The sequence below is a fragment of the Lutjanus erythropterus genome, chromosome 11 (assembly GCF_056507025.1).
Source record: "Lutjanus erythropterus isolate fLutEry1 chromosome 11, fLutEry1.hap2, whole genome shotgun sequence".
Classification (NCBI taxonomy): domain Eukaryota; kingdom Metazoa; phylum Chordata; class Actinopteri; order Lutjaniformes; family Lutjanidae; genus Lutjanus; species Lutjanus erythropterus.
The window spans coordinates 20,232,903-20,252,173 of record NC_139327.1 but is presented as its reverse complement, the minus strand read 5'-3'; the positions used below and the strand labels follow the sequence as shown (position 1 = coordinate 20,252,173).

General features: G+C 36.7%; 1 protein-coding gene across 1 annotated transcript; it reads right to left on the bottom strand.

Annotated features, from left to right (window-relative positions):
• Window positions 1-687: 687 nt before the first annotated feature.
• birc2 (baculoviral IAP repeat containing 2) lies at window positions 688-11,992 on the bottom strand. The gene is made up of 13 exons (XM_084731210.1): window positions 11,821-11,992; window positions 8,874-9,824; window positions 8,492-8,772; window positions 7,197-7,499; window positions 6,795-7,077; window positions 5,773-5,872; window positions 5,325-5,403; window positions 5,188-5,236; window positions 3,899-4,141; window positions 3,690-3,788; window positions 2,705-2,860; window positions 2,312-2,353; window positions 688-1,304 (listed from the first exon to the last, which is right to left on the bottom strand). The coding sequence occupies exons 2-13, from the start codon at window positions 8,965-8,967 to the stop codon at window positions 1,111-1,113; spliced, it is 1,923 nt and encodes a 640-aa protein (XP_084587336.1). The 5' UTR covers window positions 8,968-9,824; window positions 11,821-11,992; the 3' UTR covers window positions 688-1,110.
• Between the last annotated feature and the right edge of the window lie 7,279 nt (window positions 11,993-19,271).

Here is a 19,271-nt window from a genome sequence, read left to right as displayed (position 1 = left end):
TAGGCGCCAGTAGTAGTAATGAGAAGGGAAAACCTTGCTGATATGTACAGGCTCCCACAGCGGTAATGGATGTGTTAGGAATTGTGATCTATATGCTTGAAGTGGCAGATATGGAGCCCAAGTTGAAACTGAACCAGTTTATTTTTTTCCTACATTGACTGAATAACATAAGTGCAAATCACTAAATCACATTAAAACACATGATGTCAATGTTGTTTAGGTGGATATTTTTTGTTTTATTTATCAGGTAAATTAGTCAAAACCTTGGTCACAATTAATCAGACTTCTGTTGCAGGAACAGGGTTTCTGTAGGTCCTTAAATCATCTAGAACCCAATAATCTGAATTTTAGGACCTAAAATATCTTAAAAATGATTGACACCTGAAAAATTATTAAATTATACATTTAACATTATATTATAAAATTACAAAACAAAATCAGAAAAAGAACCAAAATTGATTGAATACTCACTAATGCAAACAGTACATCTACATTTCAGCATGGACATAAAATTAAATTAGTCTTAAATTGTATTTGTAATGGTCTAAATAAGTCTTAAACATAACAAGTTGAAAGCTGCAGAAATCCTCAGTTGATACCTCTGACATTTTAAAAATATTTTAACCCTAATCAAACTTAATATTTACTACAGAGCTGCTGTTAAAAACTTTCAAAACCAGATTATAATACAATCAAATGAATAATTTATTGAAGTTTTTGTTTTTACATGTGTTAAGAGTTCAGTTTAATGCAATAATAACAGTGAAACAGTTCACTGCATCGAACATTGACAGCAATAATGATAAAAGCCATCTGATGTGTCTAAACTGAAAAAAAAAATCAGATATTACACTGAAAGCCATACTGTTTTACATCTCTATCAAATAAGGTTATGTCTGTGTGTTTTATCTGGTTATTTAGGTAAGTTATGTAGAAACAACTTCTTTCAGATAACATCAACCAGTAAGTCACTTGTTAGATAAAAGAAAAACAGCACAACAACCCTCCTGCTCTGTCCAGTGAATATAGATTTATCTATCATATTGCTTACATTCAATCACATCATTGTGACACATGAGACTGAGGGAACGCGGCTCACAGCCTCCATCATTATGAGAGGAAGGTTCGGACCGTGCCTTTAACCAGGCCTCTGCAGATCGGGCACTTTCTCAGTGACGGCGCGCACTCCTTACACACCACTAGGTGTCCACATGGGATGAAGACAATGTTGACTTCTTTATCCATACACACTTTGCAGGTACGCTCCTCCTGCAGACGCCGCAGCTGTTCCTCCATGGGGAGGTCTGTCAAAAAAAAAAGTTTATCCATTTTAAAATCCAACATGGTGGTTTACGTTCCTGCAGTGTTGGTCTCTACATTAAATAACCGCACACAGAATTAATGGTTATAACCTGCCATTCACACATAAAATACTGTGTTTGACAAAAAATATATAGATATGTATTGTTTTATGTAACATTTATGTTTAGGAATTTCATATCGTAGGACTGATAAGAAGGTAAAATCAACAACATTTAAAAAATGTTTTACAGTACAACAAAAGATATTTTGGTTATTTAGAAATGATCCACCTAAAAAATTAGCAGTTTAAATGCATGCTATGTTTAGAATATTTTATTTTACTCTACTGTCTGACAGCCCTTTCTGATGAATAACCACTGTTACATCAGCTAAATATCGCTCTCTCCACACCAACTAAACGCTACTGGCAAAATTTGTCATTTTACCTCAGAACAAAGGAGTTGCTGGTCTACCACTGCCTCAATCTGTTATAGTTTGTGTTATTCGGTGACCTAAATGAATCTGAGCCATCCTTTCAAAACAAAAAGGTCACACAATAACACAAACAAACTAACCAATCAAGGCAGCTGTAAACCGGCAACCCTTGTGCTCCATGAGGTAAAATGACTGATTCTGTCCATGGAGTTTGGTTGGTTTGTAGAGAGTGATATTTGTCTTATACAATAGTGGTTTCCCACAGACAAGACTGTGACAGCAAAGTAAAGTGGTGGAAATACTCTCAATACAGCGTACACTTACACGCATATTGACTTCAGCTAAAATACTTTTTGTCGCTGACCTCGTCCACAGAAATAGATTGCTTAGCATCTGATACCAGTACTGCTCTTGCTTTTCCAAGCTGGACTGCCAGCTACTGTGGGTAACACACTGACTATTGATAAGTACCTCATGAAACCCACTTGAAATAATCTAAACTACCCCTGTACCCACAACACATTAAACTGACAATATAGCAAGTTCTGCCTGAGGCTCAGGTGTGTCTTTATACCTGAGAGATCTTGGCTTGGTGATGCAGCTTCATTTGATTGGGCTGAAAATGCGAAAGACAACATGAAGTCAGTTTAGCCTTTAATGCACAAACTTTGTCTTCTTTTAAGTCTAAGATAAGCCTTTATAAATCACTGGAGGGAAATTCAGGGGTCAAAGCAGCAACAGCAACAAGAATGGAACACAGGTAAGGAACAATTAAAGAGTAGCAGAACACGAATAATACAATAAGTAGAACAGAATAATGGTAATACATATATATATATAATAAATGGTAAAACTCTGAGTAGCTGGCCATGGAAATGTACACTGGAACTACTGCGACTGCATGTTCTTTCTGTGACAATTGCAGTTGTAAAATCTGTGAGATGTGGTCTTGGTGGGAAATACGTACCCATGAGATCTCTGAGCAGGTGGACATCGTTTTTCTGGATCCAGTTGCGGAAGACCTCGGCCGCAGCATTTCCCTTGGTGAGGACGAGCTCTATCAGCCTGGCAGTTTGCTGCTGGGCCGACGTCTGAGCCTTGAGGCCGCTGTACTCCTCGGTAGCTGCAGGTTAACAGGGAACAAAAGTTAATAATCAAATTCTGAACTCTAGATGCCACAGCTTCATGCTAAAATGCAGTGGGGACTGTGAAAATATGATTTTGTTGAATATTGACTTGTCAGTGAAGATGAGCATCTATTTAACCACAGGTACCTACAGTGTACATTATAAACAATATGAAATAAAAGAAATGCTTCACTTGTTGACTGCTTCTTCAAAACAAATGCCAAAAAGTTACACCCTGAAGAATTTTAACATGGATAAGAATTGTCTTTGTTTTTAAAATTTAACTATGCAATAACAATCTAGATAAAAGCTGTTTTAACTTTTTTTGCCAGAGGAGTGTCTTGGACCTTCCCTCCTTTTTGAACTTTTGTGCTTCCTCCCAAAGAGAGACATCATTACACTGATTCTGAACTCCCGAATATCCTGGTCTTTTTCTTTTTTGATGACTATCTAATTCAGATCCAATAATTCCTGGAAATCCACGTTTAGTTACCTAATTGCAGTAAAAGTGCTCTTATTTACTAAAACTTACCTAACACTGAGTAGAACTTTTATTTACTTTATTTCTATACTTTTTTTAGTTTTCAGTTTTGGTCCTTAGAGTGCCCTGATAGCCAATAATTACATCTCATGCTGCGGCTACATGGTTGCAACCATCACTGGTTCAGTTCCAGCCTGCGACCTATTTCCTGTCTGCCCCAGGCAAAAAAATCATCTTAAACACAGCAAAACCAAATCATGGCCCCCAAAGTAACTAATTGTCCTTTTTATGTGGCAGCCTAAAAGATGAGGCCACAGTTCTTCAAAACTCAGATTAAAACTTACATAACACATTTTGCTCTCTTAAATGTTCCAACACTGGCTCGACACTCTTCAATCGCTGGATCAACGCCGCCTGGTGTCTCTTCACAAAGGTGAAACCATCTGAAACAAAAAAAGATTTGCAATATTCACTGGTGGTACAAATAACATCAACATTCAGGGTTTTTCATAACACATCACAGAGACATCCATATTTTCACTGTCCACTGTACCTGACGCCATCGCCTCCGCCAGCATCTCTCGCTCCTCCTCCCTTTTCTGGTCCTCGGCACTCAGCAGGTCTGATACCAGCTCCTGGACCGTTCTGTAGTTCTCTCCACTGGTCAGGATCTTGCTCTGGACTGTCTGCTTGACTAGACTACGCTCAAAGCCCATCTCTAATGCAGACTTAATCACAGGGGTGTTCATCATGACAGCATCTTCAGATCGCTCCTCTCCTGGACCGAGGTGAACCACTGAGAGGAGGAGAAAGTAGAAATGTCAGGCTGGGTGATCAGACTTCAATGAAATGTCCCATTTAGACACAATGAGTTTTACTGAGTAGAAATCTTTGACTGCGTTACATCAAAAAGATTACTTTAATTTAAGATTAGCTGTAATCAGAGTTTAAATTTTAAACTAGGTTTAAAATGAGTATATCCAGATTTTAAATTAAGCAGAGCTCTGTTGCACAATTAAAACTAATCTCAGTTTAGTAAATCCAAGTTTATTTATGTAAACCAAAATAAATATTTTAAATCAATATGAAGATACTTGCTTACCTGCATTAAAACAAATAAAAAATAAAATTGAGTGCTGTTGGGATGTAGTATGAGAGTGGTGAAAAACCATGAACTTTCAGCTGCGTTCGTTAACAAAACGTTACATATTGTTTGCTAACTAGCTAAAAAGTAAAAAAGAGGAAGTTATATTATCTACAAGCAAGCTTAATGTTTTTTTTTAAGTTATACTGTTTACTAGCTAGCTAAAAGAAAAAGGTTGTTTGCTAGCTAGAAAAAGATGTTATATTGTCTGCTAGCTAGCTAAAACAGTTGGTTAGCCTACTCAAGACGGCTTAGCATAGAATTATTTTGCTCAACATATCTCAAAAAAGTAGATATTTTAAAAGTAAAATCTCCTCAAATTTAAGTTTAAAATTAGTACTGGACTGCAGTCTAAAATTTAAATATGTTTTAGTGCAAGAGAATTAAATTTTATCTATGTTTAGAGGAAAACAATCTTTTTTTCCTCTCAAACTAGTTCAAAAGTTTAGTGGAACATAATTTATAAGTAAACCATGATTTAATCAGGATTAAAAACAGATCCTTATTGGTGAAGCCCAAATAGAGTCTTCTATATACAGGTGCCTTGTTATGTTCTGTCTATTCTCTTCCCACATAGTTATCTGGTATTATGCCTATTTTTTTCACTTTCTCATATGTATGTTATATAGATCACACAGATCCACTTCCCAAACTCTCCAACTCAAAATTCACTTGATTATACATGTTTTCAAACTCACCAGGTGGATCCACAAACTCTCTGGAGTTGCTGTCTCCATTTGTTAAAAGCTTTTGAGAAGAAAACAGAAAAATAAACATTTTTTAAAATACTTTTCCTTGCCAAAAAGAACAGAATTTTATGTCACTTTCTACTAACCTGCTCAAACAGGCGAGGGAAGCGAGCCTGGATCTGGTGAACAAACTCTTGTCCCTTCTCCTGGAGCAAATATTCACACCTGTAGTTAACCAGAGGTACAAGAATACAAACATTCACATGAACCATCCTGTACGCATAGACAAGATCTTTTTGAGACTGATATGAATGCAATTTAAGATCTATTTCATGCCCATACCGGCAAAAAAATATGAAGGATAAGGAAAAGTCATAGAATTACTTTCAAAGTACATACATTTTTTGAGTTCACACATTTAAAAGAGTAGTAATGTTAACTTAATCATCTAATCTATTTTTAGGACCTGTCAAAACTAAATTACAAGGCTTAAAATTCAGATTATTAGATGTTAGACTTTTTAAAGATTTTTAAGGACCTGCAGACAACACATTCTGACAAAAAAATAAAACAAATGCAAACAGCAGCATTTACCGAGGAAACCATTTTGCGTGTTCCACCCATGGGTCATCTCCGGACTCCCAGCACCGCAGGCCTCCATCGCAGCAGAAACACTTGACATCATCGTTACGACCTTGAGAGCAGACAAAGAGCTTTCAGACTCACAACTAGTTTTAGGAGAGTTTCAAGGAAAGAAAGAAAAAAAACCCATAGTGATTCTGAAAAAGATGAGTGAAACCAATGTGTTTGTTTCTCATTTCCTTTTTTCCTTTACACTCTCAGTACTGAACTGATTACATCTGAACACAAGATTTATCATTCACATGAGATCATGGCATCATGTTTATAATCAGGTGTCCCTGAAAAGATTTCTGTCAGGACTTTCCTACTCAAATTAAAACAAACTGCAGTGGATACCCCCCACACACAGGGGAAATAACTAAAACTGTTGCCAGGAAACAAAGGTAAATTACTTCATCAAATTCATCTGAACATTATGAATACATTCTGTGCAAGACTTTCTGGACCTTTTAAATGGCAGGTTAAAGATTTCAATTTTAAGATAAACTTCATTTTAGAAAAAATAATTAATAAATGAAATAAGTCTACAAGTATTTGCTATAAAAAGATACAAAGTTTTTTTTATCTTAGGCATCACATTATGAAATCAAATGGTGAAAAAGAAAATGTATTTATTAAACAAACAAAAAAACAAAAACAAAATTACAGTCCTATAGTTGCAGCCAAACTCCTAAATATATAACAGCAACAGGTCAGTCTTTGAATAAAGCTCATTTATGCTAAATGTCAGATACGCACACTGATGGAGTCTTCTGTCTCTACTCTATGTTCATTTTTTCTGTATTTCTGCACTTTTACGGAAAGCTTTGACTCTGAGCAGCGCCCTCTAGTAGACATATACTGTTTACCATCCATGCCATCATGGAGGACGCATGAAGTATGTGAGCAGTGATGATTACATCACTTGAAACTTACTTTTGTATGTAAAGGGACATAAATGAGCCTTCACTGCATCTCTTTGCTACTGTCCTTACCTACATAGTAGAAGCCAGCTTTAGCCAGCTGGTCAGGCCGGACCGGAATGCGAGACGGCCAGTTCACAAATGTGAGCAGCCGCTCTTCGCTCTGCTGCATGGCAGGGTTGGACACATTGCTGAGGACAGGGGCTCCTGCAGACAGTTGAGATGTTACTCCTCCAGATGCAGCTCCTGCAGCCAGCGACACATTGTCTGCTCTGTCTCCCCGCACAAAACGACAGTTAGGATAATGCCGCTGGTGTTCAGATACAGCTCTGTCACCTGGCTCCCAGTTACTCAACTGCAAATACAAAAACTTTTGTCATGTCCTCTGTTTAAAAAAAATAACATCCTGTCAAATGAAAAAAAGGACACCATGACACACTTGGAAGAGGGAATAGTTAGGATTATTTGATATACCTGTCCTCCGCAGCTGAAGCAGGCCACTCGGTCGCCCTGGCCCAGATAGTAGAAGCCCGCCTTAGCGAGCTCCGCAGGAGTTATGATGGAGAGCGTCCAGGGGTGGAAGGAGTCCAGGCGGTCCTGCTCTCTGCGCATGCTGGGGTTGTGACATGTTGGTCTCTGGTGGGACATGTCCTCTACACCACGAGAGCTAAGTGGGCTGGAGGGTGGCGGAGCAGAGAAGCCCATGTTAAGGTAGCCGACTGGCTCTTCACCCTGGCTTGTTGTTGGGTTAGGAGCAGCTGGGCCTGGACCAGAAAGCTAAATGAAAAAGAAGCTAATTATTTAAGGGATAAATGGGGTGAGGTTATTATTGATAGTCAATGTACAATATGTAATTTACAGCAGATAGGAGTCGGCACACCCCCGGTTTGGAAAAGCAGAGAGGAGTGCCAGCAAGGAAGTTAAGCAATGTACTTCTGTGGACAGGATCATCATCAAAAGGTTAGTGTGATTAGCCACCTAAAAACCGCAATTATATTTAGCATATTCTCCTGGTTTTATTTAGCAGCCAGACAACATTTTCTGATGGGAAACTGCCATTTTCTATCCAAATTTTGCTCTTTCCAAACCAACCAAACTTCAAAGGCAAAATCCGTAACTTTACCTCACAGAAGGCTATGGGCTACCTTATCCTGTGAGTTAGTTTGTGCTATTGTGTGACTTCTGTGTAGTCTTCTGCTGCTACTGTGTGACTTCTGTGAAACTAAGAAGTCAAGGCAGCAGTAGATATGCAATTCATGTGTTCTGTAAGGTACAATTACTTTTTGCCTGTGAGTTTGGCTGGTTTGGAAAGAGCAATGTTTGACTCATATAACAGTGATTTTTCATCAGAAAAGGTTGTTAAACGGCAAAGATGTGCAAATATTCTAAATATAGCTTACACTTAAACTGGTAGTGATTTTTTTAGATGGACTTTTTTTAAGTGGCTAAAATACCTTTTGTTGCTGACCCTGTCAACAGCAGTACACTGCTTAGCTTCTTACACAATAGCTGCTTATCAAAACTGGGGATGTGTCAACCACCACCTGCTGCAAGCAATACACCGAATGTAGTTAGGTATCTCTTACAAAACAACATCAAATAATCAGAATTATCCCTTTAAGGGTTTAAACAGGTGAAAAGTCTATTGATATGTCAAAAACAGATTCTGTTCTCAAAAACAAAACTACTTCATTAACTATTCTCTACTATGATGTTGCTAAATACAGAGGCCTTTTTTCTACAGAAATCGATCAAAATTTCGATCTTACTGGTAAGGCTGGGGCAATGCGGAGTGGGGAGAAGGCAGAGTGTGAAGAGGAGAGCAGGTTGGCTGTAGACGGGAGGCTCTGGATGAAAGAACAGGAGGGAGAGAGCTGCCTGTGTTTCTCTGTTGGACAGTCCCCGGCCTGCCAGCCCTCTGCCGTCACGTTACACCTGAAACACTGCACACGGTCGCCCACGCCAGTGTAGAACCACCCCGCCCTCGCCAGACTCCGCTCTGTGACTCCTGAAGCTGGGAATCGAGCAAAGGTGGAGATGCGGAAGAGCTCTGTGGGATGACAACAAGATTGTATAGACATATTTATTTCCTTTCCTAGAAATTCAAATGAACCTTAAATCAGGTAAAAAGAAAGAATAAGAGATCAGTACCTGAGGAGTTATCATACTGCAGATCAGGCGGCGGCCCGTTGCGACACAATCCCATTAAAAACTGGTTGTTTTTGAGTTGAATAAGAGTTTCCATTTTTTTTTTAAGTAGAGCAGAATAAAGGCAAAAGAGATGTCCTTCATAGGGAGAGGGGTTTGAGAAAAAACCCAAGGTCTTGCTTTCTCTCACACAGACACACTCACTCACTCACAAAGAAACAGATAGTTAAAAAGATTAGATCAGAGGGCAGGGGAGGTGTGTGTGTGTGTGTGTGTCAGGGGGGTTCAACTCAAATCACAAGACAGAAACAGTGAAAAGGAAAGTGAGGACTGGCTGAGTGAGAACCTCTGAGAGTTCAGAAGAAACAAACCTGCCAGTTCAGCAACCACCATCATCACACAGTGCTGGATACAAATTGCCTGACATGCCCAAGGATTCATTTGTTGTTTATTTCCTACTTAACACCTGGATCCACTTTACCTGTATCTAGTACTCTGAACATTTATCTGCATTCAGCTACAGCCCTAGAGCATTAGTATCAAACAAAAGACATCCCCCGCAGTAAAAAAGGATGAACTATTTTAAATGGCATGATAAAAATGCATCCTCAAATCAATAGTCATAATATTACACTGTGGTTAGATCACCCAGGATCAGTATACACTTTATTATGTTGTATATTTAGCACAGAAATGTCTAGTGTATTATCAAAAAACTTAAACATATGGTATGTGATTATGTGTACAAACATCATAAATTAAATAAATGTCTCAAGCTCACACACACAGACCAAGACCCAGGGATATGTGCTCTCAAACCCCTCCCCCATCTCGGACATCCCTTTTGTAGGTGTTTAAGCTTCCATAATTGAATAGTAAAAATCCAATAAGAAAATTTTAATCCTCCTGTGATAAGGATAACAGACGTCTCTCCTTAGTTTATTATAGCAGGACCTGTAGAAAGAAAAACAAAGACAAACATAAAAAGAGAGAGAGAGAGAAAACAACAAGTTAACTTGTGTTCATGGAGGATTTTAAGTGACTTAACTGTTGGTTATGATTTTTTTCCCAGACATATAATTTGTGCTACAGGAATGAGTCCTAAAACCCTGGAAATGAGTTAGCAATTTAGCACTTCCCGTTCCCTCGTGTCAAAGGAAGTGGGTTTCTTGAATGGGTTTTTTTCATTCAACAATTTATTAATGATTAATATTTAATTTGTAAATTATTTTAATCATTTCACTTTTTTGTCTATTAAAATACCAACAATGAATTACTTTTAATTTAGTATATTTAGCTCAATAATAATAAAGTAATACATACATTTGCAAACAGATTTATTAATGTTTATATTTATTGTAAAATTAGTTAAGTAAAATGCTTTATTTCCATTTCCATTTGTGGACATCCACTGAGATAATGATGACTTCATCTGGGGTTTTTTTTCCCTCAGACTTCATAAAGCTTTTCCTGACAGATGGTATCATAAAACCTTTTGTCTGACTGATATTATGAGTCTGATTCTGACCTATCACAGCTGCAGTGGTCAACAATTGTATTGGCATATATGTTGTATATATGCGCCAATATAAAAACATTTTTTCCAGATCATAATGCTGATTATTAAAAGTTGCTTTATAGACATCCTTTTTGTATATTTGATACTTTTTCTGATTGAAATCTACAAGAGGAAAAATATCTTGTCTTCATGTATATCACAAGTGTTTGATGAGATTACTCTAAATTCTGTTTACTGTATTCTTCATGAAAAATATAGGCCATTATCTCATTATTGGAATGTTTTACTCACTAATATCGGTACTGTCCCCAAAGATCCAGCATAGTTTGGGCTCTACTTAGTAGTACTCTTTATGACAACTAAATTAAACAAACTCTTAGTGGTGAATCGTTGGAGTGCCCCTTTAACAAAGCCGTCAGCCATTGTCCTGTTCAATTATCAACCAGTTATTCAGTTGTTTAATTGTTCTGGAACAAAATATGGTAATAAAGATATGATCAACTAGCGACGTGTGCATTTTTTCCAGCAGAGTAAGATTCGGTACTTTCCTCAACACAAACGCTGTTGATGCACGTATGTTATGGGTTGTTAGATGGGAACCCCAGACCCGCAAAGATCTCGCGAGACTGATCGATTTAAACAAAACTATACTTTCCCTCCTCCCAGAAAGGGTTCTTTTAAATCCCTAAACATACCCGTATCTTAAACCCAGTGTTCTCATCTTATGAAAGACAATTTGATTGTATAACGTGCAAAGTTAAGAAACAATTCGTCCAAACCTTGCGCGAGTTTCGCAAATCAAGGGTTCCCATCCATTTGATAAAAGGGACCCGTAGACCCAAGAATAATCTCGCGAGAGTGACTGTTTTAATCAAAATCAGGATCTTCCCTAATCCTAACCGAGTGTTTTATTGACCCTAAACCTAAACAGATCTTAACAATAGTGTTGTCAAATCATAAAGCACAGTTTTTTTTGGAAAACATACACAGACTTAAAAAAGGAACCCAAATCTCGCGAGAATTCTGCATAAGGTAGATAAGGTCTGGTCATCAATACTAACGTAATTCTGCTTTAGCTAACGTTAACTATGTTGTGTAACATTTAGGAGGTGATTGGCTAGACCCGACATGTGTCCCGACAGTGAAATATTAACTTAAAAATCCAGGTAGCTGGCAGCGGCTCATGACATAACATTCAGCGCCCAAAAGAAACCAGTTTGACAGGGTCAGCGAGCATTAGCATGCTAACGCTAGCTAGTGCAAAAGCTAAAAAAAAAAATAATAATAACTGTCAAACTTTACTCTGCTCGTTAATCTGTGACGCAGACCGGAGAAAATAAAATAAAACATACTTAGGATGAGTGACATACATATAACGCTACGAGACAACACATAAATAGGCCCCAGTGTTATGTCCTCTGACACACTCACCGTGTCGTAATTCAGGCTGCACGGAAAGTCCCAGATAGAAATATACTGGAAGGTTCTCGTCATAGAGTCCACCACCTGCTTCCGGGTTACAAAGAAACGAAAATGGAGCAGAAAATTTTTAAAAAATCCGTCAGGTTAGTCCCTCAGGTAATCTCAGTACCTGTCATGACGTCCCTATGCACAGCTAGTGTCTGGCAGCGTCCCAAAAATAAAACAGTCCCCACTAATTACATAGCACGTAACTTACATAAACCAGAATCAGGACATCATCTACTGGAAAACTACACTATTAAATTACTGCAAAAGGCTTAAAAAGCCATATATATGAATAACAATATAAAACTGATCACTTTGAAACAATTGCACTGGAACCACACTCCAAAATCTGACAAGTTGATAATACTTTAAAAACAGACAAATGAGGAAACCAGTTGCCTTGATAAAGGTAAATACATATAGCAATTATTATTAAGTTACTATTAAATTTACCTTCTATCAACTTGTAAAGTTTACTTAAAATGTAGTGTCACTTGATTAATTGTGAAGTTGTTCCAACTTTTAAAAATGAAGTGAAATTAAATTTGTAACTGCATCTTCTTTTGGACCTGTTAAACCCATATACTTTGCAATGATTTTGCAATTTTGCATATTATGTCAAAGAGGATTTAGCTTCTGACTTTCAAATCAATGTTATTCTCATTGTAACAAAATGTTATATTGACAAAAATCACTGAAATCCTATATTTGTTGTGTTCAAATCACATCGAACAATTCCAGCAACAGAAAATGGTAAAATGTTGTGTTAAATAAATGAGTGCCAATGTCTACATGTGTAAACAGATCCTAATTTCTTACAAATAGCCTATCAATGCAACACACTTACAAATGTTTAAACCTTATGTGAATTCTGAAGATAATTTTCAATGAAAATAAAATAAAGATATATCTTTTCATATATTATAAACACACTGTAGAAGTACACATGAACTACATATGGCACTCTTAATTAGCCTATATCAACAACAATCTTCTGTCAAAAAACCCCAAAACAGTCAGGTTATCTAAGATTGTTATTATTATATTGTATATATCACATCATATAAAGTTAAAGTAAGGATTTTCCTAAGAAGATACTTACATAGAGGTCCTGTTGAAGTCAGATGGTTAAGACACAGTGAGTCGTGTAAGGCCTCATATCATGGATTACTGAGTCTATGGTATTTCCCCTAACTTCCCTACTGTAGCCACTCCCCCTTAATTACTATTTGTGAAACCTTAAGGTACATTTTACAGACTTTGGGCTTTTCTCATTTCACATCATCTGTTGCCCTATTGATTGACTCAATCTGTTGCTTCTTTTATGTAAAGTACCATTTTTTTTTTTTTGGTTTTGTTTTGTTTTGCTTTGTTTTGCTTTCAGAAATTTTCTGCATCACCCGTGTCCCCTCAGGGGTGTAGTTCAGATATTTTCCCATAATGAGTTTTTAGTTAAGACCAAATTTGTTTTTATGAAGAGAGATCTGCATCTCCTGGAATTTCCTTCAGCCAAAAATGTCACGTTCAGCAGAGAACAATCTACAGGCCTTCAAATGTATAACAAACCATTCACTGTAACAATAAACTTTGTTTTAACTTAAAAAAGTTAGAGTCTGGTTGAGCTAATTTTGTAATGATTCAAAACAAACTTTTCTAGTCAAATTAACTTGATCTTATATAAGTTGTACTTGATAAAATATGTTAAGAAAGTTCAACATTCTTCAGTCACACCGAACATTACCAACAAATTTGATTTCCTTTTACTGTCAAAACTCAACATTTCAAGAGAGTTCAACTCAGATTTGTAAGTTCTAAAGTGCTCTTCAAATTAATACTTAATGTTTTAAGTTTAATTAACATGAATAAATACAACTTGTATATTTGTATTAAGTTAATGAGAAAAAAAATTTGAAATACAAACACAATAGAAACCAGTCATCTAATAACAAGAGTAACAATGTGGTTGTATTCCTCCGCCATCCACTCAAGTTATAGTTTACTGTCCATGTATCTCTCAACTCATTATATAACATGTGTAGTGAAGATTTTGAAGGACTTTTTAAAAAAAAAAAAGTACTGTTGAAGGGCCGTCTGTCATATTCCCATGTGTTAGAAAAATTAACTAAATTATTTCATGCAGACATGCTGACAGAAACAGCTTCCACTTTGCCACAATACATGTGCCAGGCAGTCTGAATGGTCATGACCTTTGAAAATTGTTTGAAAACCAAAGTAGTTCACACCTTTTTTGTGAAAATGCAGCGATTGTCTTTGCAGTTGTCTGACTGCAGCATCCCTTTTCTAATATATGTTGCTCTCCGATGACCACCATGCCTTGTCAAAACCTGTTTGACCTATGTGCCTTAAGCAGTTTTAAAAGTTGTTATGGCACTTTTTTCATATTTTATCATGTGTTTTATATTTGATATAGATGTGTCAGACTCATACAATGATTTGTATGTACATTATGTGTCTACCATATATGGAAGATACATGAGTTTTTCGGGAACTCCAACTGTATAAAACAGAGACAGAAGGCTTTCTTTCTCTTTCTGTTGACATTGCCTTTCTGATTCTTCTTTTTACCCTGTCCTTTCCCTACCTCAAGTTTTGTTAGATGTAGAAAGGGTGAGGTCATTTTTTTATTTACCAGCCTTCATAGAAGTTTTTATTTTTTGCATTGAAAGTTTTGGTGATCTTTTTTCTATTTAACCTTTTGCTGTAGAGAGGCCATTTTCTTTCTTATGTTTGTATTTATTTATTTATTTTTGTTCTGGGAGCCCATTTGATATCTAGGCCATAGACTGAGAACAGCTGTGATATATCCACACTGAGAGGGAGTATTTGGTTTTAACATCAGTCAAAACCTTAACAGTATTAGGTGTATTGTTTTTGACAAATTGGAAGTTATCATGATACTGTGCGAATAATTAAAAATAAGTGAATCATTTCCAGTGAGAAACATGCCATAACTCTTTTTACAACGGAATACAGAGGAGTGATAAAGAGCTTTGTCACATGGTGCAAAGACAATCACCTGAAGCTCAGTGTCAGCAAAAACAAGTTTATGTTGGACTACAAGGCTTCAAATATGTTTGCGTCAATACAAAGAAGACACAAATTGTAAAATGTAGACGCTTTAGACACATCTTCAATGCGGCAGCACAGAAGCTCTTTGTTCATGAGTTATGGTGGTGATGATGGCCAGGAAAGCCATGCCATAGTGAATTTGACCTTTGAGATATAAATGTCAAAATTTTTGTCTCGTAGACGTTCATGTGAAATTTGTCATAAATGTCAATCAGATGTTATAAGTAGCATATGAATTCTTGAACTGTGGCCCAAACGTGTCACTATAATCATGATATGAAATTTCCAAACCCTCTCATCTCGATCTTTGCCCACCAAAATCTTATCAATTCATCAAGTGGACGTTTGTGACAAATAGGGTTGGGCATTTTAAATCTGATTCTGCTTATCAGTTCCAATTTTTTAAGTGTCGTTCTACGTTCTTCAGAGCAGAGTTGTGCGAAATGCTAATTACAGATACAGATAAATGTTACCAGCAGAACCACTGAGGTAAGCTAACATTAGCTAGATGACTATAAAGATGGTGGTCTCTTTTCTGGTTGGGTGCTGCAAACGCAAGCAATTTTGATTGATCCTGTTGAAATTCTGAACACTTTAAGTTGACCAGTGGATTATTGATTCTGACATTTTATATATGCAAGAAACATGCATTTTAGTGATTTTGGTGCTGGTAAAACATTTATTTCAACATTTACAGCATGATAACTGGGGGAGACCACTAGTTCTGTTGCTGAAATGCACACGTAGCTTTTCGATGACGTCAGCTGTAAAAAGGTCTATTGAGAAGATCGTTACAAGACTCACACAGTTTGTGGGACGTGGCATGCATGCATTCATTTTGCACATCTATAGGCAAAATTCCCTCAAAGTGTTGTTGAGATATCACATTCACAAGAATGGATCAGACAGATGGACAACCTAAAAACGTAATGCCTCCAGCCATGACTGACGCTGGTGCAGAGGCATTAATAAAAAAATTAAAAAATCTCGGTGTAGTTTTACAAGCGTACCATGAACAGTCCACACAAGATCACTAGAAACTACTACTTGCCAGGTGTATTTAAAAGTTTATTAAACAGAAACTCCTTTAAAATGATTACAGTGAGAATAAGAAGAAATATATTTATATAAAGCACATGCATAAAAAGGTACAAAAACAAGTCTGATTGCCTCAAAACTCTCTGTAAATAGGCTAATAAACATCATTATATGTAACATACATAGCAAGTGTCATGCATGCTAAGATAAATAAAGGCTAGGTAGTGTGTTGCATTACGTGTATGAACAGTAAGTCGCTCCAGGCCCATGGTACTTTCATTTAGAAAAAAAGATAAAAGGGTGACTTGGCTCTTTTTTGGGGATGTTGTGAATGAAGTCTTGACCTATTTCTATATATACTGTATATATACTGTATATATAGATATATTTATATAAAAAAAGAAGCTGGTTAGAAGAAATGCTCTCACCAATAATTAACAGCTTCAAATTCAGATAAAATATAAACACACTGCACAAACAACCCAGCGGATAAAAAAACAAACAAACAGATTATATACTTATTATATAGTTTAACTAAACAAGGAGAATTAAAGAGCTCCCCTTATTGACAACTGTCTTCTGTACTAGAGCACCAGATAGCACTCGCAGTTAGAGAAAATACGCCAAGAACACAGCATCCGCCATTAGTATGTTGCTAGTGTGCAGCTCTTTAAGAGTGGAAAACTGGAGGCACAGACAGAGGAAACGATAACTCTACACAGTGGTAGCAAACTAATATCTTAATGGCTCTGACCAGGATTTTTTTATTTTTTTTTTAATCGGATTGTAACAGTGATTCTGCATGTTTTAGTCTATTTACAACAAATCACAGACATTTCACATCACTGCCAAGTTTTCTGCAAACCATTTTGCTCTGCTTTATAAATTTGAAGGCACTATTTCTACTGCATCAGGCATCTAATTCATTTCTGTCCATACAATATTTAAAAAATCTATTAGGAGGATCTTGAAACGTGCTTCTGTTGTGCATTTATTTACAGTAGACTGTCACTGAAATTCGTTTCTTAAATATTAAGAGATGGATCTGATTCGAGTTTACTGTGTTTTGAACTAAGTTAAAAACACTATTTTTTGTTTCATTGTATTGATTAATATTATATTAATAAATTAATAATAATGTCCATTATGGTCTAATTCTGCACCAGAATGGAAATTTTAAATGCGAGCATACTGGCTGTAGCACTCAGAGAAACCAACATTTCAATTCTGCATGTTTCCTTAATCTCTGATGACAAGGTCATTTTATGATTTATTGCAGTAAATATATTACATATTTCTCCTATAATGCAAGACTTGATGTTTTCTGTGAATGATTACAACTCAAACAAGTTTCAAGAGCCTGCTCATTGATTTTTTTAAATAAATGTATCGAAAACAAAGGATGACTTGAAGTGTTAAAAAAAAAGTGCATATGAAATGCTAAATCTGTTCTGCATGTATTCAAAAAATAGTCCGCAAAAGTATCAAGTGTAGAAGATTCGAAGTTAAGGAGCTAAAAACGGTTATTGATTGTATGTGTTTCTTTTGAGAAGAAAACTAGAATGCCACTGGGTGAATAGATGTGAAAAAGTAAATTATTAGGAATGTATCAAGCCAATGTGGGAAAAGTGATTTTAAAAAAGGAATAAAATCTCAAAGTTGACAGCAGATTCTTTGTATATTTTGCATTTTCAGAGCCACCAAGAGCCGCATTGGCACTGATGGGTAGAACTTGGTAAAATCTCTGCTGCACACGAAGGAGAGAAAACGTCCAGGCCCCGATGCCAACAGTGTGGCATGATTTCTTACACAAGGGAAGGACATAATAACATTACAACTGTACAATACAATGCAATCCAATAAAACAAATCTCCAATAAATACTACTTTTGTGAAGCTTATATTCAATGCTGGAGTGGACAAAATGACTGGAACATTTCACAATAAAATGCAATCCAATACAATGACAAAGCCTGAAACTCAGTATTAACAGAACCTTAATATTAGTCATTTGATTTTATAGTGACGCTGTTGAAGTGTTTCTTGCAGTGATTCAGAGCAGAGGTGAGCTAATGATAAAATTAAAGGTTTAATGAGTAAGATATACATGTATTTATTTAGAGAATATGGCAGAGATATAATATAATATTCATAAGTATGTTTTCATTAGAGTATTATGACCTGAAAATAAGAATTGTGTTTTTGTTACCTTAGAATGGGTCCTTTATATCTACAGAGGTCACAGATCCTCCTCCATGTTGCACTGCCACTTTTCTACAGTAGGCCAGTGTTCGTGTTTTATGGCCACCGTAGGTTCTCCTACATGCTTGGAAAGGGAGGGTGATGTGAGGTGTTTGTAATCTGCAAGCTCACCGCTAGAAGCCCCATGTGGTTGTATTCAGACACAATCACTCACAAGCACTGCAGCGATCAAGGATCATTTATGCTAAACATCAGATACACATACAGATACAAACAGAGCCTTGTGTTCATACTTCACTACGTTCACTCTGCTAATTTTTTTTGAAAGCGTACAGATACAGTTGAAACTGAGCAGTACCTCTGGTAGTGCTGCGGTGTAGCCAATAATTCAAGCGAGACACGACCACAGCATATAACAAAAAACTTTTAAAAGTCTGCAAGTATTGAAAATGACATCATCGTCAATTAGTTAGTGAAAAAAAATGTCCACGTTGTAATTTATTTAATGGTCACACGGACCACCACCATCTACAGTGCTCTCAGAAGGGTACATTATTACAGTCTCCTCCAAAGGTGCCATGTTTGGTGCTGTTAGAAACTGTTCACTCCTCTTCCTCTTTGCTGGGGTAACTTTTGACTCTGAGCAGCACCCTCTAGTGGAGGTTTTTTTTTTTTTTTTTATAGCATCCATGCTAGCATTAAGGCATATGGAAGTACATGAGCTGGGAAGGTTAGATAATTTAAAACGCATGTGTCTATTTTCATACTTAAGGTACTTAAAGGTGGCATAAATGATCCTTCAGCCACATGGTTGCGAGGCAGCGTGAGTGTTTAAAACGTAACTGCTGTGACACAATCAGAAAATAGTTTTATTTCTCTGATTTACCAGCTTTCTCCTCACTCGGCGTCTAACTTACTCAAATACGACTGTGCACTCTCTTTCTCTCAAACAAATGGACAATGACCAAAGGAAGCTTCTTGGTGTCGACATTTTGCAACATAAACTGCAGCCAGACTCAGCAACTGGCTGAAAATAAATCAAGCAAGGACACAAGTGGGAGAGTATCATGGCTTGGTTCATGAACT